This window comes from Lissotriton vulgaris, chromosome 1_1, assembly GCF_964263255.1.
Source record: "Lissotriton vulgaris chromosome 1_1, aLisVul1.2, whole genome shotgun sequence".
Lineage (NCBI taxonomy): Eukaryota > Metazoa > Chordata > Amphibia > Caudata > Salamandridae > Lissotriton > Lissotriton vulgaris.
Genome location: NC_141685.1, coordinates 1,010,372,292 through 1,010,399,928, shown reverse-complemented (window position 1 = coordinate 1,010,399,928; position 27,637 = coordinate 1,010,372,292). Strand labels below are relative to the sequence as shown.

Below are 27,637 nucleotides of genomic sequence, written 5' to 3'. Positions count from 1 at the left end.
TTAACTAACCTTTTGTACTGCAAACAGACGCGTCAGACCGAGGTCTTGGGGCCGTCTTATCTCAACCCGACCAACAGGGAGATCTTCGTCCTATCCTCTATTTGAGTCGAAAACTATTCCCTCGAGAAATAAACTATGCAACTTTGGAAAAAGAGTGTCTAGTCATTAAGTGGGCTATGGAAGCACTTCAGTATTATCTGTTGGGGCAAACTTTCTTTCTGGTAACTGATCATGCCCCTCTTACATGACTTGCTGCTCACAAAGATACCAACCCTAAAGTACTCCAATGGTTTTTGTCATTACAGCCTTTTTCTTTTCAGGCCCTCCATTTACCAGGATGAGCCCACGGGAAATTAGACTTCTTATCCCGATACCCAATGTCCATATGGCCAGAACGTCCATACTTAGAGGGAAGGCAGTGTAATCCCGCATCGCGCCCGAGCGGGATTTCCAAGATGACGCCCGCGACTAGTCTCCCAGAAGAGGAGGTTAACGGTCTAGCAGTTAGGACACAAGGACCTCAAAAGGGAGGAAGTGAGGTTGTGCTGGGTTTTGATGGAGCAGAAGAGGACGCCGACGCCGAAGGACCGTAACAGGACACCGAGGAGGAGAAAGTTGAGGAGGACGCCGTCAAGAAGAAGAAAGAAGGAGAGAAGACCATGGAGGATCGGGAGGTCCGGCCAAGCTTGCAGGGGAAGAAACCTCGACCCTAACGCCTAGAGGCACCGCGTACTGGTCTGACCGACCCGAGGAGGAGGAGGAGGGAGGCAAGACCCCTACTGCCACGACCCAGGAGGGGCGTGGCCGAAGGCAAGTACCCTTTGTGAAATACCTCACTACAGGGTGGTGGAGACTGGGACACTGAGTGGTTACCTCTGTCTGTCATAAAAGAGGGCCAGCACAACTCTTTCTTTGCACATGTTAACCCTAAACTCACATCTCCCGTGTGATGGTGACGGTATTTAATGAAAAGCAGAACAGCTTTATTGAGTTTGTTTATTTTTTTTATTTGAGGGTCACTGCTCCTATTCTCCTTCCTTGATCTCACGGGACTAAAATTAGAGGAGAAATAGACCCAGACATCAGCGCCAGAGAAGGAGAGAGAACCCTAAAAGCACACGGACATTACACCTTTTTTTTGGACTAAGAAAGGACCTCATATAGCTTATTAAACAACCCTAGTTTGCTGTTTACCCAAATAAGTTTCTGTAAATTTCAGACTGATCATTAAAATCCCAACAAGCACCACTTCTGCCTGAGCGTCTTGTTACTGAGGTGACCACAGGGGCCAAGATACAGCTGTAAATGTATGCACCCGCAATGATCGACAGATATCAAGTTTGTCTACATAGTAGGTCATTTGGAGCTAGAATTGTGGTCTGAATTTAGAACAAATATTTTGCAAAAAAGATCCTAATTAATTCAAATTGTGCTAAAATTGCGAACGGTTATTGCTCAAATAGGGCAGTGAATGTGTGTCTAAAATAAGAGACCCATAAAAAAATAAGGGTCACATCAAAATAAGGTAACTGGCCAGTGTGTGCCCAAATTGGGCATAGGTTCTCCAAAACATTGGAGGTCTGTTTATGATTTCTATAATGGTCATTCAGTCACCAGATATTTGAGCTGATTAGTACCTAAAATAATGTGCAAAGTGCTGAAAGTAATGTTATGTTTGTGGCCAAATTAAGGGGGTCATTAGGATCGCGGACGGACTTGCGTCCGTCCGCGACCCCTGAGTAGGAGGGAACGTCCGCATGGGCTGCGGCGTTCCCTCTGTGCAGATTAGGATGTGACCGCCACCCTGGCGGTCACATCCTCTATTTTTAACATTGCGGCGGGTGGAGCTTCAAGCTGCACCCACAGCAATGTTAAAAATGCACGCATTGCATTTGAATGTAGAAAGTGGCAGGCACCGCGCGATGGCTGCCGCTTTCTGCATACAAATGCAGGGGGGTACCATAGGTACCCCCCATGTGCACCCCCCACCCCCCTTCACCTAGGGGGCCCGCAACGGGCCCCCGCAGTGAAGTTACACATGCTTTTCCACGGTGGAAAAGCCGCCGCGGAAAAGCATGTTTCCAAGCACATCCTAATCTGGCTGACAGTGTCTGAGAGACACCGTCACCATATTAGTGCTTTTCCACCGCGGTTGTAAGCCAACCGCGGAGGAAAAGCTGCGGACGGAAACCAGGACCCACCAGCCATCCTAATGTGGTGGTGGGTCTTGGTGGGTCCGCAGAGGATTTTCCGCATCCTCCAGGCCGGCGGTGGCTTCCGCCGGCCCGGAGGATGCGGAAAATCCTCCATCCTAATCAGCCCCTATGTGTGAGTTCATGACCACAATGAGTATCACTTTGCATAATGCTCTGACTTTGTCCGAACATTTTGATCAATTTGACACTTAGAATTGCTGGTATATCTGCGATATGACAAATGTTATTACTGAGCTAAGTACAACAGTCGATGTATTCAAAAGTTTCTGGTCCATTTGGGCATAAACAAGGCTATGTCTGTGTCTAACTACTAAAAACATCCATTTGTAGTCAACATAACGTTCAAAATGTGTCTGGAAATGAGTTCTAATTTAGTGCAGATGAAATTGTGTAGTAAATAAAAGTCAATTGGAGCCCAAATCTAAAAACCCATTAGTGGCAATAACATTATTAAACATATTCCCACAGAATAGTAAAATTCTACTTCGATTTGTGTAAATGTCTGCCCAGAATTAGCGATTGTACCACTCCAGCACAGGTACCAGAAAGACCCACACACTACACCGGAAGTTACATCAGGGTAAACGGTGAGATCAAAGGCATTCATATCATGAACTCACATGCATTTATACCAGGATATCAGAGGTGTTAAACACAGGTGCGTGAGCATTAGTGGGAGAATAAGATGCATTATGCATGGATAATAAAGGTTAATGAAGTCCACAGGATAAAACGTGCATTACATATTTATTTAATTTGGAATAACATAGGAATTCGTAACGTATGAAACGAGGGTAGGTATGTTAGGTCTGTAAAGACATTATATAAGGGTAACAAACACATTTATATTATGATAATAATACAATATTTTGAAGCTGGCCAGTAAAGGAATTCAAACAAGAATAACAAAGGTATCAATACAGAATAGCAGAATTTCGTGTACAAGGATAACAGAAACATTTTTTACAAGGAGTGCAACGGGATAACTGCAATCTATACAACAAAACACATATATTTATACCGTAATAAGACACAGCAATTCCACGGTAACAACGACATTCTTAAAAAAAAAAACAGATGTTAATGTAGCATACACATCTATATCAGGATAGCAAAGGCATTCTTATCAAGATAATGTAGGCAATAACTCTAGGATACCAAACCAATTCCACAAGGAGAACAAACGTATTTACAATGAGATAACACAGTTACATATGCCTGGATAACAAAGGCATGTTTACCAGGATAAAAACAACATTTATACCAAGTTTACAAATACTTAAGAATAACAGGCATTAATACCAGGAATACAAAAATGCTTGTACTAGCATAACATAGGTATTCAGACTAGGAGGGCAAAGGCATTTGTAACTTTATTACTGAATAAACACCAAAGCTCCCACTGGGTCTTTTTAGTATGACATTTCAAATAATACACATATTTGCACTCCTTCTTCATATCTTACCGGTAAATGCATGTTCTCTGCTTTTTTGTCTTATAAAGTACTTTAGTTCCCAATTTTATGTATATGTACGCTTGTGATGCCAGTTTCTTTTTCACATACAAAAATAGAATAAACCTATGAATTAATAAATTCAGCCGATAAACGCATTCTGTTTTTGAATGAAAAATATTAAATTGTTTGACAACATAACTATCAAATTAAAAATAAAAACATTTCTGAGACAAAAAATGTCAGATAGCATACTGTTGACAATGCCATCTAGATAGGCATAACATAGATAAGAAGCTGCAAGATTTTAATACCATTATAACATAAGGACTAGTATCAGGATAAAAAAATACATCTTTACCAGAATAACACAATAATTTTACTAGAATTACAGCTGCACTTATATTAGGGTACCACAGGCATTCATACTTGCATAACAAATGCAAATATACCAAGAAAATTGATATTCCCTCCTGGATATGTCAAAAATACATACCAGGAAAACAAATACATTCACACCAGTATAAAAAATGCATAAACACAAGGGCACCAATGACATTCAGACAATCAAATCAAAGGCATTTATACCAGGTTAACTAATAAATTCATACCATGATGTCATAGCTGTTCATAGGATAACAACATCACTTTTGCTCGGATAAAAGGATGTTTATATCAAGATTAGACAGGTTTTCATATAAGGATGATGTGTGTATTTGTAGGCATCTTCACTACTGTTCTGCATACATTCTTACAGGGCTGAGAAATGTCTGTATATAAAGATAACAAAGACCTGTATATCTGCTTTAGACAGGTACTCATATTACAGTAAGAAGGATGTATGTCATTACATTGCGTGGTTTTACCACGCTTGGCTTTACCACAGCACAGGTATTTACATCATAAAAATAAAGGTGTTTACTTAAGGATGAGAAAGGCATTTAAAGTAGAGAACAAAGGCATTTTCAACTGGCTAACAAATATATTTGAGAAGAACAAAGGAAATAGCTGGGTAACAAATATGCTTGCACTAGGATAATTAAAAGGAATTTTCATATTTGTGGATTACGTTTTGTGGATTAATTGCATAATCAAAGCCTTTCCCCCTTGTAAGTCAGATGGAGATAATTTTACTTTTTGTAGCATGCAGATTTCGTTTTGTAGCATGCAGATTTACTTAAGTCCAAGGAAAACTGAGCTCTTGATTAAAGGTTTATGTTCAGTCTTGACCATTATTTAATAAAATGTTTATTGATGGTAGTTTGTACTCATTCAGAGTATGTTATACTTATAAAAGTTTAAAGGTTGCAATGTCTTGATGATTATTAGTTTCTTATTGAGTCAGTTTTTAATGTTTCATAATTGGAGTTAAAACAGTCACAAATATAATTAAAGAAGTTAATATTTGCAGCAGTTACCAATGGAAGACCCAGTTCAGAAATGAGGTGTGGAGGTTCTTAAATTGAATATGCTATGAATAGATTTTATAAACAGTTTTTCTAGTTTTCCTATTGTTTGTTCTTTTAAGGTTATGGCTTTGGAAAGGATCACGGGATCAGTTTTGTTTTAGCAGCAGTATGCATTGGTCTTATCACACTTCTTCCATATTTCCAAGATTAAATGCCCAACATGCTACTGCACGTTTAATGCCCCAAGATAACTGTATTCTTTGATCTGGTGGAATCCATGGTCTCCTAAAATCCAGCTAAATCTTGATTTATTAGATTCAAATACCATAATTGTTATGTTCTTATAATTTAGATTTACATTGTTTGAGGTATTGATTTATTTGAGTCTATTTTTTTATCTCGATAAACAAAGCTGTGTGGAGGATAGAATCACTAGCAAGGTGGGTAGCATGAATCCTTACGAGTTTTGGGTAATCTCTATTACAGGGATTTAACTCCTTCCATGCTGATAACGAACCCCAGTCATCATGCACTACGGTGCTCGTGTGCTGATGACGGCTGGGGTTCGTCACGGCCCGCCCCTGTTCGTGTTGTTTACAGCACACCAGGGGAATCGCGGCCACATGGAAGTGGTTAAGTATTCTGGCACATCTGCAATGTGTAGTGATGAAAGGGGTGCCAGGACTCACCATTGTTTGAGTCAGATTGCTATTCTTGTTGTCAAACCGCAATCTTCATATGTTTTACAAAGCATGCTTCTGTCGCCCTGATCAAAAGTGGTTGAATAGTCTATTTAACATGTAGAACGTTTTTTTGTTTTTAGTTGGTAGTGCCTTCTTTGTCAGAAGTGATACTGCCAATATATCATCCAATATTGAACACTGGGGTCGGATTAATTCCTATTTGATTACACTTAATAACCAGAATCTCTGTTACCCAATCAGTTAAATGAATTAAAAGGTCGTTGTCAGAGATCTTAACCTCTGCATCTAGTAGTGTTATTCAACATTGCTGCTTGGTTCATTTCTTGATTTGAGTTTATATATACGTTGAAGGACACATCCTTGCCAGGATGATGGAATTTATTCCCTGTTAAGCACGTTGTTAAACAGAGGAGTCAGTACTGAACTATATTTAGTGGGGTCCATTTTTATTAATATATAGATGTGACAATAGGGGCAGGTGTTCAAGATGGTCTGCAGTTATTTATAATTTAAGTATAAATTCCTAGGTAATTATGCAGGAGTCTGAAATCGGACAATTTTCCATTAAGTGTGCAGAAGTATATCCAGGCACCATATAGGTCAAGGATAAAGGTTTCCCATTGACTGAATGTATTGTGATAGTCACAGCCATTTTTGTGAATATGTGTTCCTTGAACTACAAGTTGTCAGAATTTACATCCATTGTTTAATTGAATTGCTTCCTGAAGATTGACCCATGCTTCATCTTGTTGTTTAAGATTAATTAAGAAGATGTTCCTATTCAGTGTGCTTTGATTTACAGATCTCATTGGCCCTTGACACTGAAGCCAGTGATTTTAGTATATGCCTCAGTTTTTTCCTATGAATTCTTTTTTTCAGTTTGGAGAAGTATTACTGTTTTGTTATACAAGCTGGTATATATTTGCGTCATGCTAATATATACCGGTTAGTAATTATATATCTTTTAATGAGGCACTCTGATTTGTGAGTCCCGCCGTTGTTTTGATTTGTTATCCAGGTTATTGTGTCCTGCAGGTATGCCACAAAGCTGTGTCCCAATAGTTTGATTGTTTATTTGTTTAGAGCAGAGTTCCAAATTATTTTCCTTTTATTAATCGTTGTGATATTTTTCATGTTAAGTGTGACTGCTGGATAGTGCAATGTATAGTTCTAGTGGATACTTAAATGTTGAGGATGATGGTCACTTTCAGGTGTTGTGATTAACCTGGAGTCTATAGAGTTTCTGAATTCTGTGGCATGGATAAAAGTGTAATCAGTGATAGTGTAGAATCCATTTGCATCAAATGTATATTGGGCTGGACTATTGTTTCTAGTCTTCCCGTGAGATATCTGTAGCTCAAATTGTACGGAACAATGGTCTTTCGGACTGGCTTTAATCTGGCTTTATTATATATAGGTTATGGAATTGAGTGCAAATAATCAAGAGAGTTTTCTGTCAGGTTATCTTTCTCATTCTGCAGTAGGCTGATATAAAAATCTTAGTTATCACTGTCCTAGCATTGCTTACTGATTTAAGTAGAGCCTCTAATTTGTCTAACAATGTGGAAATACAGAGGGTGTTCCCTCATTTGCATGGGCCATGATCCCATGCAACAGCGGGAATCTCTTTGCCTCTGTGCCCGCAACCTATTACAGACGTGGGTGCACTGACAGTTCGCCACCTAGAAGGTTCGCCCCCTGATTGCAGCCCTGTGGAGGGGGGAAAGGGGGTTCCATGGAAACCCCAGACATCTCGTAGCAGGCGTGTGCAGTTACTCACAGTACCCATCTGCAAGGGAATCTATATTCTCCCTTCAAAGTGCAGGTGGGTTGTCGCCTGCACTATGAAACACAGAGCGGATTCAAAGCAACTGCTCTATTTTTCAGCTGAATGGGCTGCCCCCAGGGCAGCATGAGTTCGCAGCAGCCCTGGTGCAATGCATCACCATATTGCAGCATATTTTCCTGGTTAGTGCTGGGTGCACCATTTGAAAGGTGTGCCCAGTGCTAACCAGGAAAATGCGCCCATACCTTAATATGACCCCTGGTGTCCAGTCTCCCACAAGTGACCAACCTTTGCTGGGTAGGGTCTTCGGCACCCTACCTGGTCTGTGAACCCCGCTGGAGGCCAAAAAAGGGATCCACAAATCTGTGTGTGTTTGCAGACCCTGAGCCTGGGTTTGCAAATCTGAGAGAGGTCCAACTTGTTGTCAGGAGCCCTTGCTGGGGTTTGTGGACCTGGAGGTGGGGTTTGCAGAACTTGGGGTCACACAGATAGCTGCAATCTGAAAACAGTGCAGAGAAATTCCCTTTTTTTTGTTTTAACCATCAGAAACAGGTTGTCAGGGGATGCATCTCCTGCTATTGTATGGCTCTTTTTTCTGTATCAGACAGTAAAGATTTCTATGAAAGGTAAAATGATAAAGTCACTTTTATGACCCTAGATTGCATAGTATGGATCCTGTTTCCTTAACCATGTCTCATTAACCTTTACCCCTCTACTCTTAATCCTGTACCATTAACCCTGTACCATACTATCTTAACCCCTGTACCTTTAACCCTTCATATATCTTAACCGCTTAACCGCTGCGCAAATTCCGCCGGCGAGGTGCGGCGACTTTGAAGAGTGGACGGGGTCACGTCTGCCAACCGACATGCGCAGCACTACCGAGGTCGTGCTTGCGACGGCCTTTGGCGGATGCGCGCATCGAAGGGGTTAATTTGCAATGGTGTGGTCTTCCAATGTTGCACCTCCAGATGTTATTGTGCACCCAATCCTTACGATGTAAAGATACCGTGATTTTGTTACCACGAGGTAATAGGTCTGTACCAAATTTCTTTGGACCCAAATTTACCAATTGATTAAAACAGAAATTGATCCATTCTGTGGAAAAAGCTGAATCGTTGTTTTGGAAAAAAATAAAAATTCTGGGCATCCATGCTCAAATTGACCACTAGCTTATTTGTAGATTTTCTCAAATTAATACAAGAAATAAATAGTCATTTTTCTGTGCTAAACCAATTACTATTATAGCCATACATTCACTGTCACTTTTGGTACAATTGTACTGTTATTGTTGGAACAACTTGACCCTTGCTTCGAACTTATAATTATCCTTCAGATGGGCACAATTTGGCCCTGACTTTGGGCGCACATTTAAGTTTATTTTGCCACCGTTTGCAAGGGGACTTGATCATTAGATGTAATGCAGCCATTAGGCCGCCATATCTTACCTTATAGAATCGCTGTCCCTCCTCAGACATACTATTTATGCTAACACAAATGCCATTAGTGTTGAATGAATGGTATTATGAAAATAAGCAACACTTTGGGTGCTTTTGGTACCTGTAATATCTTTATATAATTGTCGTTGGCCCTGGTATAAATGCCTTTGTTTTACTTGTATGAATATCTAGATTTTCACAGGTATTGGTTCTCCAAGTGTCATTGTGTGTAGTATCCGTGTATTGAGGTGCTTCGGTTATCGACTTCGTCCTGTATTCGGCCGCCATTTTGTGTCCCGTCGCCATTTTGTGTTGCCCTTACTCAGGCAGCACGGCGAACGGAGTGTTTTTGCCTTTTCCAGCTGCTATGTGTCTCTTCTGTTAAAAAGTAACCCCCTGCCCTCGTTTACAAAACCGATGTCAGGGTCTGGCCGAGTCCACTAATCCATGTCTAGGTTGATTGATCCCTGTTTCGACTGACTGATTGGCTCTCCCTATTCTTTCCTTACTTTATCTTATCCGACTGGCCTTCGCTATTCTCTCCTTGTATTCTCTTGTTACACAACTATAATTTGAGGCACACAAATACGTCCTGCCACCGGCAAATTGGATTGTAGGCAGTAGCACTGATTAACTTGTGGGGAGGGGTGACACACAGGGTCTGAAAGAAGGGCGTATTTGGGACACTTGATAGCTTGTTTTCCAACTTTTCCTATTGGCTAGCCTTGTATGTGTTTATTTATTTATTTATTTTGAAAGTTTTATATAGCGCGAACAGGATCTTTGCGGGAGTATACGTTGTAAATATGTGTGCTATAAAAGATTGTGCGCCACGGAATAAAGTAGCAGTCTCCTAAGAGCCTACTCTGTACTTCTGGGACAACTGTGCTTAGCTGCAGCTAATAAACCTGGTTTTCTACGCCTAACAGAGTGTCTCGTGTCTCTGTCCGACAAGGCAGGTGAACTCGGAGATTTAAGGTGTGCCCTGCGCCGCCAGGCCCATAAGGCCCGGTTCTTCAGTATAAATGTGTTTGTTTTGCGTTCGTAATGTGTGTCTCATCATGTACAACTGGCTTTCTTATCCTGCTAAGACTTGTATTTGTATTATTCTATAGGTGCCTTTATTAGTCCATAAATGCAAACATTTGGAAGCAGGAAAGAGGGATGTTTTGGAAAAAATGTAATCGGAGGGATTTACTTTCCCCATTGGGTTGCTTTGAAGTGGGGGGAAATGTATTTTGGAGAAATCTATATTAATGTCATTTTTGGCTTTAAATGTGTGGGGTCTCCAGTTTGAATCGGGTATACTGGCATATATGTTATCCTGCTGTGAGTATCCTCATATCCTGGTATCAAAACAAATAAATAAGTTTCCCTGGTACAAGTGCCTTTTTATATTGATATAAATGTCTATATCATCCTATCGTGAATGCATATGTTACTCTGATCTAAATCTGTTTGTAATTCTGGTGTGATTGGCAGTCTTATCGTGGTATAAAGCCCAAAGTTATATTGGTATAAATACATTTATTCTTCTCTAGGACAATGGCTGGTGTTACACAGGCGTGGATGGTTGTACAGGCTTTGTCACGTCTCGTCATACCTGTGTTTTATATATATTAGTGTCTTTACTATCCAGGTATAAATGCCTCTGTGATTAGCATCTGCTTGGGTTTCTTGGTATAAATCATTTTTTACTCTGGTATGACTCTGTCTTTATTGTGGTAAAATACGTGAATTATCCGTCTAGGAATGTTTGATAGCATGTCATAAATGATTGCGTATTTTTTTTGTTCTAATTTTTAAGGTGATCCTTTTAAAACTGTTTGAATATCTTTGCGTAAATTGCTGATATAATGACTAATATCCTACTTCTAATGTCTGTGGAATAGTCATGTAAATGGTGTAAGTTCCTTTATTTGCCAGTTTGAAATGGCTTGTGGTATCATATAAAATCTTGTGATTATGGCATAAATTCATTTACTAATCCTTGCAAACAGGTATTTTAACCATTGTTCAAATGCCTTTCTTGTCCTTGTAAATATTCTTGTGTTATTTCATGTAAATCCTTACATTATGTCTGAGTTGTATGGTGTATTGTATTGCAATCCCGGTATAATACCAGTTCGCTTCTTCTTTAACCTCATATTTATACACGGCTTAGTCTTTTCTCCTAGTATAGTGCGTTGTGATGCATCTGGAGAATTACTGTGTTTTTCTGGCATGAATGCCTTTGTAGGCATAGTATAAAATCCAGCACAAATATAATAAATCTCCATATTGCTAGCATGGTATAAATGCCTATGTTTTCTTAGTATGAATTACTAAATGCTTTACCTTTGTGCCCCAAAAATGAGTGGGTAAAGAGAAGGTTTTCTTGGTAAAATATGACAGCCCTTTTATCACGGAGGAAGATACAGATGAACACTGTACCAAGAGAAACACTGTTCTTATCTGAAAATAAACAATTTATACCTCCCTGGGACCCCAGGGCTGAATGATGGCATCTGGTTATTTCAGCAAATTTGCACCGAAGATCCCAAATATCATGACAAGAGTTTTAAAATTAAATTGTTGGCTGTGAACTGCATTCATAGCCTTGAGAAGCAACGTAGATGTAGAAAGGTTGGACAAAGATACAGGTGACTCACATTTGCCTGGGTGAAAGGTTGCACAGGTGATTTAAAGGTTATTTTCCAGAGTTTCTATAAAAGGGATTGAGGAGAACAGTTAGGGCCCGATTCACAAAGAGCTCCGCACTCGTGGCGGGGGCTCTGCAGTCGTGGTGCGATCTAGGCACTCGTGGTGGGATCTCCGCACTTGTGGCCGAGGCTCCGCACTCATGGTGGGATCTCCGCACTCGTGGTGGGATCTCCGCACTCGTGGTGGGATCTTCGCACTCGTGGTGGGGGCTCCGCACTCGTGGTGGGATCTCCGCACTCGTGGTGGGATCTCCGCACTTGTGGCTGGGGCTCCGCACTCGTGGTGGGATCTCGCACTCGTGACGGGGGCTCCGCCCTCGTGGGTGGATCTTCGCACTTGTGGCGGGGGCTCCGCTGTCGTGGTGCGATCTACGCACTTGTGGTGGGGACTTCGCAGTCAGGGTGGGATCTCCGCACTGCAGTTTTTTTCATTTCGGAGATCCCACCATGAGTGCAGAGATCTCGTCACGACTGCAAAACTTTGCCACGGGTGTGGAGGCTCCTTGTGAATTGAGCCCTTAGATTCTTCTCTTAGAGCATTGGCCGGGTGCTCCTCCCACATTTATGAAGCAACTCTGAGCTGTAGTTAATTAGAGAAGCATGGTGCATGCATGCATGCTGTTGTTCTGCTAGCTGGTGGCCATCTGGCAGACGTGCAGTTTACAGTGTTTCAGTCACATGCTTGTTTTAATGAAGGTCATCAGCCAGCGTAAAGCCCTGCATTTCAGGTTTTATTGGTGGCACAGCAGGAATGTTAGAAGCTTAAGGCGGACTGCAGCAGCTTCGTTCTTCAAAGCCGGTGGATTTTGGGTTCATGTGTTGAACTGATTATGAGGGTGAAATCTTCATGCCTTGTGATGCTTAATGCTGTGCAGAGTCCAGACCATATCTGGAAAAAAGAAACCTCTGATATTATACAGTATACGAAACACTGAGAAACAGTTTGATTGAGTTCATCACCTCAAATCCAATAATATCTAATGTATTAATTTCTTCTAGTACTTTAGGAAGAGCCGTAACATTCAGGCAGGACTAGCAACTCCCAATATATGAAAACAAAGAAGATTTTTATTCCTTAGATTTCCACTTATCAAGCACACTGATCCTAACTTAATTACATTAAATTTTCCTCAGAAACCAATTATTGGTCTGGAAGGAAAACCCTATCACACACCTCCTTAATGTGTTTAAGAAATGGAACATCCCAATATACTTAACAAGTGAGGGGGGTTCAAGTGAATGATCTTGTTACGAGTGGTCAAGATGGTAATGGCCATGACGTACCAAGGGGAGTAAATAAAAGGCCCAGACCTTATCACAGAAAAGTGAAAGTGCATGGTTTATACTTCTTTTATGTTCAGCACTGTGCTTATGTACCAGGCCACGCTCTCAACCCAACAATTGGTGAGGCGGGGGAGTTCGGCTCTCCCGCCTGTGCCCTCTCTCCTGTTGCAGTGGTCGCCTGCTGACCTGCGGCGTCTTTATAGTGCCAGCTGTGTCGCCACCATGTGCTTGTTGGCTGGGGAGTGGTTCCAGTTGCTCCCGGCTACACCGCCTGCAGTGGTCGAACAGCTGGACGTGCTGCTGAGGTGTGCTGCTCGGCTGTTGATGCTGCCGATACGGACGGTGAGTCGGAGTGGACCTGGCGGCTCCACCTGTACCTTTCCCCACCTACCGTCAGTGTCTGGAGCAAAGGTGCTCATCCGCCTGCCTGACTCTGCGGTGCATGTCATTGCACACTGGGAACTACCTCACCAGCACAGGTGAACAACCTCTCAGTGACGTTGCCTGGCGGGGAGGCTCTGGCTTTCTAGCGGTCACGTTTGGAACATACGGTGACGCCCAATGCCTGTACTCTCCGCCTGTTAGCTGGGCCGAACTGGAAACGGAAACCGGCCCTGGCAAAGTGCTATGCCGGCCCCCCTGGGGAGGTGGGAGGTGGGGGGTGGGGTTGGCTGAGCTGTTGGTTAGGGCCAGTTTTGGCCGATTTTGTTACAAGAGGCCGATATTGCCGGCCCCCATGGGCCCAAAACCAGCCCCTACCCTGGTGGCCTTCCAGGTAAACGCCTGGTGCCTGCTATGGCCAGTCTGGCCCTGCATGTTAGGCACTACTTTATACAATCTTCATTCTTTTTGCCCCGCTGGTGAGTCTTGCACTGTGATTTCCTTTTGCATTACTGGCTGACCTGTTGAGACTGTTGTAGTGACCGTATTTTTGGCTCTATTTCTGAGTGATGGTGACTTTAAGCTTGCTACCATCCTGGATCTCTATTCTTGGCTTGTGTTGGTCCTTTTCAGGCCTTTTTCTAGACCTAGAAGCATAAACTAGAGGATAGCTGCTTTATATGATGATAGATCCCTTATTCTTGACTCTAATCCATCTATTGCCTATTGGCTTTGACATAATTATGTGTCCTTTCATCATCCTACCTATAGTAGAGGGTGGATCCTGTAGTCCTGACTTTATATTACATATTGGTATGGTTTGTGTATGTACTCTGATAGAGCTAAGTGTTATTTCATCCTTTTTGGGCCTACAAGGCCCAGAACTAGAGAGACTCCATTTTGCTTTCTGTCCCTGCAGACTGAGATGCTTGCAGGGTAAAGGTGATGTTTTAGTTATGAGGTGTTGTTCGCCCTTTGCAAACTGGAGAGAACTGGCCAGAGCTGAATCTAATCAAGAAGTGTCCCTGGGCTCAAGTCTCTAGACGAAACAAGCAGCTGATCACTATGAGGGCGTCTGGAGCAGGGAGCCTGGTGCATGGACCTGGTGGGAGGAGGCTACTGGCTGGAACTTTCCACTAGAGGAGAGCATTCCATATTAGCGAAGTGCAGGAGAGGAGGAGTGTCAGTCGGTTCTTGGAGAGAGAGAAGTGAGATGGTTTTTGGAGCTGAAGAGAACAGTTCAGTTCAGTTGGTTTTCTGGAATGGAGAGAGAAGACAGATGATTGCTGAAGCCGGAGAAAGCAGTCAGATAAATCTTGGAATGAAGTTGGAACTGTCAGCTGGAGCTGCCAGTTTATCAGGATGCATTAAAGCGGTTACCAGTCAGATGGAGGAGCTGAAGCTGCCAGCTGGAGCAGTTGAGCCAGAGGAGTGAAGCTGTGGTGACGGAGGGAGAGAGAGAGACCTTATTCCACAGAGAGAGAGAGAAACATTCCTCCTAATAGGGTGAGGTATTCTAAACTAGTTTGCTTTACACTTACACCTTAATCTTGTCTTTTATTTCCTAGGCTAAATTCCCCTACTGTATTGCTAATCGTTTTTCTTTCAGCGGTGTGCAGTATAATCCATTCCCTCTTTAGCTATTTACAGTCCCTGTCAATTACATGTGGATGTGTTATAGTAATAAAGCTTTCCATTACCCCGCAGATCTGTATATGGGTCTATTCCCCTTTTACTTTTCAGGCTATGTGTTATAGTGCTGTATTATATTGTTATTGTTAATAAAGGAACCCCAGTTCTTAGTGAACCAGTGTATGCCTTATTTTTATACAGTAAAGGTAACCTTTTCTTCTAGTCAGGTACTTTTATATGAACAGATGCTACCCCTGATCAGGTAAATGGTAACTGAATAATGAGGGAGAGAGGAGCTCTTGAAATAGAGAATAAGTTGTGCACAGTGTAATTTGGCCATTCTTGTGTGATCCATAATATTGTAGTATTGTACCTTTAGTGGATAGTGAGAGAAACTTCCCAACAGAGAGAGAGAGAGCTGAAGGTATTCATAGGAAAGTGATCGTCGTTGTAAGGCGGCGTTAATGAGAGCACCAGGGGGGACACTGGTGTGTAATGAGATCGCCTCTAGAGAAAGTGGCGTTAATGAGAGCACCAGGGGGGAAACCGGTGTGTAATGAGATCGCCTCTAGGGAAAGCGGCGTTAATGAGAGCATTGACTGCGGTCAGTGTGTATACACACAGGATTGTGGCTTGTGTATGTATGAAATAGTGAGAGCACTGGGAGGACACAGTGCGTATACCCACAGGATTGTGGCTTGAGTGAGCACTGAGTGTGTCAGTGTGTAATGGTAAGTTATTGGAACTGCCCCCTTCACTATGAGTAGATGGGTAGCATAGTCTGGGTCTGAGTTGCCGCGAGACTATAAGGTATGAGTGTGGTGTAGGGCATGGACGTTCTTAGTAATTAGTGAGTATTCCTAGTAATCCCTATAGATTTAGTGGTGTTTCTGATGATATGAGCTTGTATACTGCTAATTCCCCATCCTCAGGTAGGTACCCAGGTGCCTGGATGGATGGGTCCTGAGGAGGGAGATGTTTGCGTTTCGGCTGGGTTGGTGGTGTCATGGTGAGCTGATTCTATCTGGTCCGAAAATCCAGTCGTTACACCTGTCAGGGCTTCTGTGGCCACCCTTGAGCCTTTTGTGATCAATAGCCTTCCATCTGCACAGGCAGAGAGCTGGAAAGACTAGGGGGAGCATTTGAAAAATTATTTTGCTGATGTGCTGCATTTGGAAAATGACAGATGACATCCTATGCTGCTGTATTTAGTGGGTGCCACCATTCACAAGCTGGAAAAATCCGTAGTGGAAGCTGAGCCATCTTTCATGTACAATACTTTGAAGCAGGCCCTTACCCGGTAACTTTGAGCTGCTCGCAAATCCTGATTATGAGTGGTTCCTCCTACTCCAAGCCAAGTAGCTGCCTGAAGAATCAGTGCACACATGTTCTGCTCAACTACAAGAATTTGCTAGCACATGCACGCTGCCCGGCGCTGATGATGAAATTCAGGCCCAGTTCATACAGGGTTGCACATCTGTCAAACTGAGGGAGAACATTCTGCAGGTCCCAGGGATGTCAGTGGCTGACAAGCTCACAATGGGGCGCACAAAAGAGCTGTCTAAGGTGCGCACTGCAGACATGGAGTCGGCTCTACAACGCCGGAGCCTGTCAACACATTGGCAACAATGGGCGCAAAAAAGTAGAGGGTCCGTCCCAAGCCTGTTGTGACTTCCAAGGTGTATTACATGTGCAGGGGCCCCTATCCTCCTCAAGGTCTCTGCCCTGCCCAAGGAAAGAGATGTTTTGCATGCAACCAACGAAACCATTTTGCAAAGGTATGCCGCTCCTCCCCATCTCAAATAGTACAAAAACCCAAGTCAGTGAATGTCATACAGGTACCAAGGGTCCCAGATAACGAAGAGGACATAGATGATGACAATGTGGAAGGGGCAGTAAACATCATATATGCAATGAAACCTGCAGAGTACCCCCAACGGTGCATCCCCAAGTGCACTATACTCCTTTTGGTTCATCAATTCCCTGATTGACACAGAGCTTTGATAAACATTTTGGCACTGTGGTATTTACTTTTAGGTCCACAATGCCACTCCCATTCGCAGGGGTTTTCACAACAGATATCTCTCATGAGTCCTGTTCAATGCATGCCAAGGTGTATATTACCAAGAGTAGCTACCGAATGTTGCTGAGCTGCTGTACCACAGAACGCCTCCATCTAGTCTCCTTCACTTTCAGTGTGCACCTCAGGAGTGTAGATACTCACAGCTGTTTGTTATCATTGAGTGGCTCAAGGACCGTCTCATACACCTCCACATAGACAAATCGATCCAGCCTGTTGTGCTGGAGAAGTGTGGCTCAATGGTTAGAGCGTCAGACCCTGATGCAGAGGTCTGGCCCGGGACCAGGGTTCAATTCCCACCTCGGCGGATCCTGGGCTCAATTTCCTCGGACCTGATAATTCTCGCCTCGGTGCCTATTCTAATCATGGGCCCCACTCTGTGACTCTCGGCAATAGCTTGCTTAATCTCCACAATTGCCCCAACAACGCTGGGATGCCTGGCTTCACCTTGGGGGTGCCCAGGAGTGGACATTTCAATGGGAAAAGCCAGGAAGGGTTCCACAGCGGTATGCGTTACAGTGCCAGGACACCCCAGTTGGGGTATTAGTGCTCTTTACAAGTACAAATTACATTACATTACATTTACATCGCCGGGTAGCTTTCCATCTGCACCCGAAGGTGGAGGATGAACTTAAAAAGGTGGAACAGGCAGACGTTATTGAAAGAGTTGATGGCCCCACACCTGGGTGTCTACAATTGCAACCCCAAAAGAACCATGTGAGATGAGGATCTGCATTGATATGCGCTTACCCAATATGACCATTCGGCATGACCATCATCTGACGCCCACCGTTGATGACATCAAGGCAGAAGTCAGCGGCTTGAGGTGGTTTTCCAAAATGGACCTCCGAGCAGGATGGCATCAGTTGCTGCTGGCTCCGAAATCATGAGCTAATACCACTTTCTCCACCCATGCAGGTTTAAGGAGATAAAAATGTCACAGTTACGGTGTGTCCAGTGCTGCAGAAGGATTTCAAGACACTATCAGAGGAGCGCTAGCTGGCCTAGAAGGGGTTGTTAATGTCAGCAATGGTATTCTGGTACACGCATCTACCATTGAAGAGCATCACGACAGACTGAGGCAGACCTTCCCATGGGTTCAGGACAGTGGTCTCACCCTACATCATGAGAAATGTGCATTCCTCCAGAAAGAAGTAGCTTTTTTGGGTACCTGTTCTCAGAGACGGGCATGCCTAATCCCGCAAAGGTCCTGGACATTCAGTCAGCTCCGGCGCTTACCAGTGTCACAGGTGTTTGCAGCTTTTTGGAGATGGTCAATTACTGTGGCCATTTCATTCAGAACCTAACCACCATCATCACCCCACTTTGAGTGGTAACTAAAGCCAATCCAGGTTGGGGTAGGGGGCCTACCCAAGAAGCAGCATTTCAGGTGACCAAACAAGCTTTGTCTGCCCACACCACCCTGGGTTACATTAAGCCTTGCCACGATTCAGAATTGTCCTTGGATGCCAACCCCTTTGCCCTGGAAACTGTCATGTCCCAAAAACAAGATGATGGTGAGTGGGCTCCAGTAATATATGCTAGTCGTGCTCTGAAAGAGACTGAGCAGCGATATTCTCTTATTGAGAAGGAGGCCAGTACTGTTCATTGCGGATGTCTCCACTTTCACATATATCTTTATGGTCAGCCGTTTGGAGTTCATACAGACCACAAACCATTGATACCTATGTTCACTGGTTCCTCATCAAAACCACCGCCCAGGATCAAGAAGTGGATCGTCCAGTTCCAGGAATACCGATTCTCTGTTGTGTACCGAGCGGGATCTCAAACCCCTGCAGACTCTCTCCAGACACACAAGACAAGCCACGGTTGATGAGATATTGGACGTGGATGAAGTGGAAGAATATGTGTGGCTGTTGGTTAAATGTTCAAGGCCACTGTCAATCTGCTTTGGGAGATAATCGCGCCTACCCGTTCAGACGAGTGTCTCAAACTTGCGATCTCACCAGTGACATCAAGATACTGGCACACCCTTATTTACAATGCATCCTATCGCACTGATGAAACCATCACGAAGAATGTGTCATTCTTCAAGCTTTATAAGCAGCCAGGCATTGGGTCAGGTAACACTTTTTGTACACCTCCGGTGGATGAACTGAGATGCAATGATGATGTCATGGGAGGTTCACAAAGTGGTAATCGTGCATCACCTGCGTCTCAACCTGGGGAGGTTGATGGTCATCCACTACAGTCAGATTCATCTGAGTCTCTAGAGGCCATCACAAGAGCTGGTTTGGGGGATGGCCCCATTGCGGGATTTCATTTATAACCAGTTGGAGAGGTGGATCCTGGTCCTCGTCAGCAAGGGATGGCAAGCACCTGAGACCTCGCCCAGTGGTCTCCACAAAACTGAAGGATTTTGTACTGATTTGATGAAGTGTTCTGCCCAGTTTTAAGGCTCACTTGTGTGTGTTTTAGTTCTCCACGTGATGCTGACTGAGTTTGTTGTAGTCATGTACTGCTCGTGGTTCTTACAACTGTGACTAGAAGGGGGGTCCTGGCCTGTTATTTGTATTTTGTTTCATAGGTTTTGTTTTGTTTTGTTTGGGTTGAAGAGGAATGTTGTGTTTGGGGATGGAACATTCCAATATACTCAACAAGTGAGGCGGGTTCAAGTGAACGACCCTGTTGAGTGTGGTCACGATGGTAATGGCCATGACGTAATTCGGGGAGCAAATAAAAGGCCAGGGTCCCGTACCTCGTCACAAAAAAGTGAAAGTGTGTGGTGTATACATCTTTTACGTTCAGCACTGTGCTCATGTTCCAGGCCGTGCTCCCAACCCAACACTCCTCTCCTCTCCTCATTAGGCAAACCTGCCACCTCATTTAAAAATGCAACAGGAGCGAAACACCTATTAACTGCTACCTTTGTCCCTGCACCTACATTAGCTAAAATTACCACTACCTTTAAGCTTCCTTCAGTCCTCACATTTTAAACTGGTCTCATGTGATGTTGTTAAAATGAAAGGTGCCTTCATAGTATTCGTTGGTTCATACTTTGTAGATGCCTTTTTATTGAATGTGCCTTAAATCTTTTAAGTAAAAGTAAATGTTTTGGCCAAAAACCGAAGCTATAATAGTTATAATGTGTGAACAAGGTATCTGGGGATGTTAAAGAAGACTACTGCTAGGAAGGAAGGAAGAAAACTAGTATCTCCTAGTCTGGGAAAGAGCTGTGAGAGACTTGAGTGGATATAGAAAGATCCCTCCTGTAGAAGGAAAAAGGCGCTCTCTGCAGTGTTCGCATGGTGCAAAGCGCCACAGAACATTGCATTAATGTACTTACCATTAAAAAGGCCTGTGGGTGGAGTGCAATTCTGCACCAGGCTAGAGCCCACACAACCCTTACTAAATCCAGGCCTAGGAGCTTCGAACATGAGTCAGGCTCCTCCTGGTGGAGGTCCAAGAGCTATGAAGGACACCAGGATTGAATCACATCCTAGAGTGGGGCAAAGAAAGATGTGAGTATGAAGGAAATGGAGGCTGGCCCACTTGGAGGGGACTGTAAGAGCTATGAGAGAGACAGGTCTACAGCTAAACCTCTGTCTAGGACTCAGTGGGAGTGCTGAGGTTGACCAAAATGGACATAGCACCATCCTGTTGTGGGACGGAGCGAGAAAACTATAAAGATAAAAAGCAAAGCGCTAGCCTCCACCTAGGGTGCATTGCAATAAAAGGGAAGACCAGCGCTTCTCTAGCAGGACACAGACACCCTGCATATAAGAGTGCTTGCGATTTGTTTACAATTAGTAGAGAGAAAGACCAGCAGTCAGATCCTTACCTCCGATTATGCTCTCCCGAGTCCTCATCCATGTGCCGTGCACGCTGCCGCGTCTTTCACAACTTTATCACGCGCTTGAGAAGTTGGAGGGCCTAGGTCAGGAGTTGTATCTGGGTCTAGAAGAGAATGCATCCAAAAAGTTACTCTGTACAACAGGGAGCGCTCTAATTCTCTCCCTACTTCAGAATTAGAAAACGTTGTCATAATGGTATATGGTTTTATTTCTTACAAAGATATTGCAATTTAAATCAAGCCACCACATGGCTCTTCGTTCAAAACAAAGAAACTACAAAATAAACCCACTCACCCCCCCAGCTTATTGTCTACATTTATATCCTTCCTTCATGGTCCTGAACATCCACCAGTTTCAAAGAGCCTGGGGATTGCAGACACCCCATGTTTATCAGCTGAGTTATCAAATAGTTTACTAAGGGCTTCTACGTCTGTTCGTATTTATGGCCCATGTTGTCTAATGCTGAAATACATTTTTCATTGGCCACCATCAACCAAAACATACTTACACACTCATGGAATGTCGGAATGATGGCTAGCTTCCACTTTTGTTGAGTCAATTGTTTCGTTGCTAAGATCATGTTGGTTGCTGTACTCGCATCTGTGTTAGTAAGTAACTTATAATCTGTGGGTTGGAGCTGCAACAGGATGATGGCAGGTTCTAGTTCAGAGGGTAACTCATGACCCTTTTAAAAGGATCACGATTTCTTTCCAAAACATTTGTAAGCTTGGGCAGGACCACCAAATATGTTATCTTTTATCTCCTCTTGACCACAACTTATCCAACACAACTCTGATGTATATGGGTACACCCCTTTCAGTTGTTTAGGTGTTTAATGCAATAGTGTTGTGTACTTGTATACGGGTTCTCTATTTTGGACCCTTTTACACGTGGACGGTATGTCTGACCAGAATTTGTGCCATTGTTTTATTGGGACCAAGTGCTTCAGGATATTTTGCCTCCTCCTTATGTAAAACCACTGCCCCTCAGAGTTTCTAGCCGTTAGTATCAAATATATTTTACAGATAAGTCATTTTGGAGAGATATAGGTAGGAAAAACCTTTTCCTAGTCTGTAGGCTGTCTAATGGCCTCCACTCTGTTAACTGTGTAGAGTGCCCAGTGCCCCATCTGCCAGTACTTCATGCGGTCAGTTTTCTTTCATTTGGTTTCTTTCTTACAGTGCACAAATGTTTTAATATCTGTATCGTCAAAAAGTAACCTAAGCACCCAACACGCTCCCAATGCACATCTGCCCTTATCTTCCCTCAAGTGGACTTCCTCTCCCAAAGAGTAGTGCACCAGGAGGCGTGTTTGCAGAGTGGTACAAAAAGGAGCGTGGCCTCTTACGACCTCTCAGCAATTCTGCTGTGTGGGATTACTGGAGGTAACAGGAGGGGTAGTTGGCCCCGAGGTCCCTTTGGAGACAAGGGTACTTCTTCCCCCAGGCAGCAGTGCACCAGAAGGCACGTTTGCAGAGTGGGGAAGAAAGGGAGCGTGGCCTTCGAAGACCTCAGCAATCCCGCTGCGTGGGCCTTACTGGAGGTAACAGGAGGGCTTGTGGGCCTCCAAGGACCCTCTGAAGCCCCCTTCAACACCATTACTACTTAAAAAACCATAGAAATTCGTGAAAAAAACAAAGGTTACAGGGACGTTATAGTTAGGAATTAGCATTTTTTTTAAACCTTAGAAATTCACTGAAAAAAATCAAAGGTTACAGGGACGTTATAGTTAGGCTCAGGTTACACTCGTACAAAACCAGTGAAATTCAGCAGTTACAGTTAGCTGAGCTAACTATAACTTGTGCCCCCACAATTCACTGCTTATTTCCTCGCATATTACATCACTCATGACATGGTCAGTGACATCACTGATAACATCTCAAATGACATTACTGATGACATCACTAATGTAATTCAAAAATCACTAACTCACCCACTCACACACCCATAGAACCTTTCCTACACCCACTCCCACACAACCATACACAAGCCCATCCACAGACCCATACCAGTACTTACACACCCATTCACTGATTCAGAGGACAACACACACATCCACTCACTCACCCATACAACCACTCATACACCCACCCACTCACTCACTAATACAGCCACTGACATATCCAATCATACACCATGCAGCCACTCACACACTGAGTCGGTCATCCATAGAATTACTCATACACCTACTCACTCACCAATACAGTCAATCATAGAGCCACTTACTCACCCATACAGTTACCCACACACCCACTTACTTCCTCATACTGATACAAACACATACTCACTCACCTGTACAGTCACTGGCACGAGCACACACCCATCCATGCATCCACTCTCACATTCACTCACTCACCCACCCATACAGTCACTCATATACCCCATCACTCACCTCTACCACCTTTCACATACCCAGTTACTCACCCATATACCACTGACACATCCATTCACCCACACAGAGACTCACTCACCCATACATCCGCTCACACACATACACACTCAGTAACCCATACAGCCACTGGCTCACCCACTCACTCATCCATACAGGCAGTCACACCCCCCACACCCACTCACACAGACACTTAGACACCCATACAGGTACTCAGACAACCAATCTTTCACCCATACAGCCACACACGTACATACTCACACACCCATACAGCTACTTAGACACCAACTGACAGACTGATTCAAACAATCACACAACCAGTCACTCACCTGTACATTCACTGAGACATCTAATCATTTACGTATACAGTCAGGCACACACCCACTGAATCATCCATACAGGCATTCATGCACCCACTGATTCACCAATACACATTGGTATATATATTTAACACTCATAAACTTTTTTTAAACATTCACCGTCACTGGATGATATCATCAGTGATGCCATTTGAGATTTCATCAGTGATGTCACTGACCATGTCATGAGTGATGTAATATGAGAGGACATAAGCAGTGCATTGCAGGGGCATGAGTTATAGTTAGTTCAGCTAACTATAACTGCTGAATTTCATTGGTTTTGTACAAGTGAAACTTGAGCCTAACTTTAACGTCCCTGTAACCTCTGGATATATATATATATATATATATATATATATATATATATATATATATATATATGTGTGTGTGTGTGGTGTGTGTGTGTTTGTGTGTGCAAAAAAGAAGCAGAGATCTCTGGGTACCTACTAAGATTAGGAGGAGAGCAGCTCCTGTGTAGAGCACCCTACAACACCAGCAACACTTTGAATGTGCTCACCTCAAACATCTGCTTTTCTATCAAAGTTTTAAGCATAGTATTATCACACTACCATCCACGCCGGAATAGAAAGGGACAAAGTTTTTTGTAATTTCTACAGCAAAGTATTTAAGCATAGGATTAGCACAATGCCATCCATGCCGCACTGTACAATGACAAAAGCCATTTACCACTCCAAGGCAGTGTTACAGCTTGGATTGGTAAAATGCCATCTAAGCCAACTGGAAATGAATAAAAGCAACCCCTGATACTAGTTTCACTATCAATATAGCTCTTCAGAGGGGTTTATCTTTGTCCACACACAAGGGAGTACCCAGTATAAGTCAATACAATACCCTTTCAGGGGTAGAGTGCCACATAAAGTGTGCAAAAAAGTAGCAGAGAACTCTGGGTAATTCCTAAGTTCAGGTGAGGAGCAACTCCTGTACAGAGCACCCTTCAACACCAGCATCCCTCTGAATCTGCTGATCTCAAATGTCTGTTTTCCAAGCAAATTTTTAAAGCATAAGCTTAGTACAGGACCTCTCTCAAAAGCTATAATGATGGCGAAACATGAGTCAAGGGTTGCTTTTATTTATTTCAGGTTGGCTTGGATGATTTTTTACTCACCCAAAGATGAAATACTGTGCCTGAAATGGGTTTTGTGACTTTACAGCTCGGCATGAATGGCACTATGCTGATCCTATGCTTAAAGACTTTAATAGAAAATCAGACATTTGAGGTGAGCAAACTCAGAGTGTTGCTGGTGCAACAGGGTGCTCTATATAGGAGCTGCTCTCTACCTAAACTTGGGTACTGCCCAGAGTTCTCTGCTTCTTTTTTACATAATTTATGCGGCATGCTATGCCTGCGGGGTATTAGTTAGAGATCTGTGTATATATATATGTGCCGCAGGGCTCATCCCTGAGCCCAACTCTGTTTAATCTATACGTCTCCCCGCTGGTGGCGATTGTTGAAAGTCATGGCCTGCGCCTTGTGCCATATGCCGACGACACGCAGTTGGTCATCTCCCTCTCACGCTTGCCAAGTCTTGCGGCGGACAGCTTCAGAGTATGCATGCAAGAGCTGGCAACCTGGATGTCCGCCAACTGTTTGAAACTTAACAGTAGCAAGACCGAGGTACTCGTGGTGGGGGGAGGGCCATCGGTCTGGTCGTTGGCATGGTGGCCACCCTGTCTGGGAGAAACACCTGTTCCTTGCCAGGAAGCAAGGAATCTTGGGGTATGGCTTGATGCCGACCTTGCCTTTGGCCCTCAGATTGGCCGGGTGGTGGGGGTATGCTTCGGAGTTCTAAAAACTCTGAGGAAGGTCTTGGACCTTCTGCCTATTACAGCTCGTCGGACGCTGGTGCATGCCCTCGTCACCTCGCGCCTAGATTACGGCAATCTGCTGTATCTGGGGGCCACGGGAGGGGCCATCAACCGCCTCCAGGTGCTGCAAAATGCAGCTGCATGCTTAGTTCTGAGGATCCCCAGGAGAGCACCCTCAAAGGCAGCGCTCCAGGCCCTGCACTGGCTTCCTGTCAGGAGCAGGGTGGAGTTCAAGGCTCTTTCCACGTGTCACCGCATCCTGAGCGGCAAAGCCCCAGTCCCGCTACAGAGTCTGGTTACTCGTTATGAGCCTACATGGGACCTGCGTTCCTCTTGTACAGGGCTACTGAAAATTCCAAAAATAAAGAAGGCTCGAATGGGGGGCAGGTCTTTTAGATATCTGGCTGCTAAGCAGTGGAATGCCCTGCCATTAGAGCTACGTTTGGAGCCTTCAGAGCCCACTTTCAGAAGGAAACTTAAGACTCACCTATACGGGAGGTAGGCGGCTGTGATGGCTGCTTGGACTGTTTACCCTACTTACCATAGCGCGGGGACACGCCGGTGCGCGTAACCAGACGATCTACAAATTTCCCTAATAATAATAATAATATATATATATATATATATATATATATATATATATATATATATATATATATATATATATATATATATATATATATAAATATATATATACACACACACATATATATATATATATATACACTTTTATTATTTGTTATAGTCCGTCTTATTTAAATTAAATTATTTCAAAGACACATAAAACATTTACTACACATAACCACAGAAGAAACAATAAGTCAGACAATTGTATATGTCTGTAGAATTAACCACATCTCTGAAAAATTGTCACTGTGCATTTATTCCATTGCTCATGTACAAATGCCCAGAGTAAGTAAATTGTGACAAAAAACATAATCAGTGTTTCGGTGGAATAATGTTAAAATATCCACTTACTTCAAGGCATAAAAGATATGTAATCTTCCATCAAGTAATTTAAGACACATATACAGAGTCTTCAAATAAAACAATAATGAATACATGCAGACCCAGAAAGCATTTTCAGTATGGATACTATAAATATTTGCTTTTAGGTATGACCAATTTAACAAAATTATAAACAGTAATTTGAAAACAGATAATAAAGCGATAAATGGGATAAAAGAAAAATTCATATGAAGACATTGAAAGGGCCCAAATTACACACCGTGTTTTTTATTGAATATTGCAAAACTGGTTAGATTCCAGTTGGTCTTCAGAATAAGGATGAGCCTGGGTTGTTTATCGATAATGAGAAATTTAAACATACTTGGACCCTAATTGACAATTATTTCAGTAAAGATTGGATGTTAATAATTATTGAAATAACTCAGGAGGTGAACCTAATAGAGAAAAAAGAGATGGAGGAGCTTGAACAGATTTTGAAAGATAATTAAAGTTGGATCTCTCACCATTAGGATCATACGTTCCTGGCAGGACTCTTCGATCAGCAGATGCCACCCTCTTGGTCTGCCCTCGCTTTAAATTAGCTGCCATGGGAGGGCAAGCTTTTTCCAATGCAATTCCTGTGGCCTGGAATAATTTGCCAGTGAACTTGCGCAAGGAATCAAACCTTCTACCCTTCAGGAAGAAGCTTAAAACCAGACTCCTTCGAGAGGCCTGGGGTACGTCCTAGTAGCTCCCTGATCTTCCACTGAACCAGTGTGTGCCCTCTAACAAGCACTTAGAGACTGGGTGATAAGGCGCTCTATAAATCTAAAAAAAATAAAAATAAAATTAGCCAATATGGTAGTAGTGATTGGCACACTCCACATCTGCCTTTTTGGTCCATAGCAAGGTCTTCTTAAGTACCCTAAATAGGAAAAGCCAGCCTACCCTGTCAAATGCTTTCTCAGCATCAAGTGGCACTATTGTAAGTAGGATCCTCACATACGACAACATCTCTATGAGGTGTTTATACGTCTCTATGAAGTCTATATGTTTTCCATCGCTTGTCAGTTGGGAACAAAACATGATTGTTCAGGGTGGATTAAAAAGTGGCATATGGCGCATCAGTCGGTTTGCCAATACCTTTGTGTACATTTTGGTGTCCAAGTTGAGAACAGCTATGGGATAGTACGCTTTGTATCGAACCAGAGA

General features: G+C 43.3%; 1 protein-coding gene across 1 annotated transcript in view; it reads right to left on the bottom strand.

Annotated features, from left to right (window-relative positions):
* Positions 1 to 12,272: 12,272 nt before the first annotated feature.
* LOC147748410 (transforming growth factor beta receptor type 3-like) overlaps positions 12,273 to 27,637 on the bottom strand; it is a 78,327-nt gene continuing 62,962 nt past the window's right edge. The window contains exons 10-11 of the mRNA XM_086936428.1: positions 20,890 to 21,005; positions 12,273 to 12,599 (exon numbers count right to left, since the gene is read on the bottom strand). Coding sequence (XP_086792554.1) covers positions 20,914 to 21,005 — 92 coding nt within the window. The 3' untranslated portion in view covers positions 12,273 to 12,599; positions 20,890 to 20,913. The remainder of the gene's footprint in view (positions 12,600 to 20,889; positions 21,006 to 27,637) is intronic.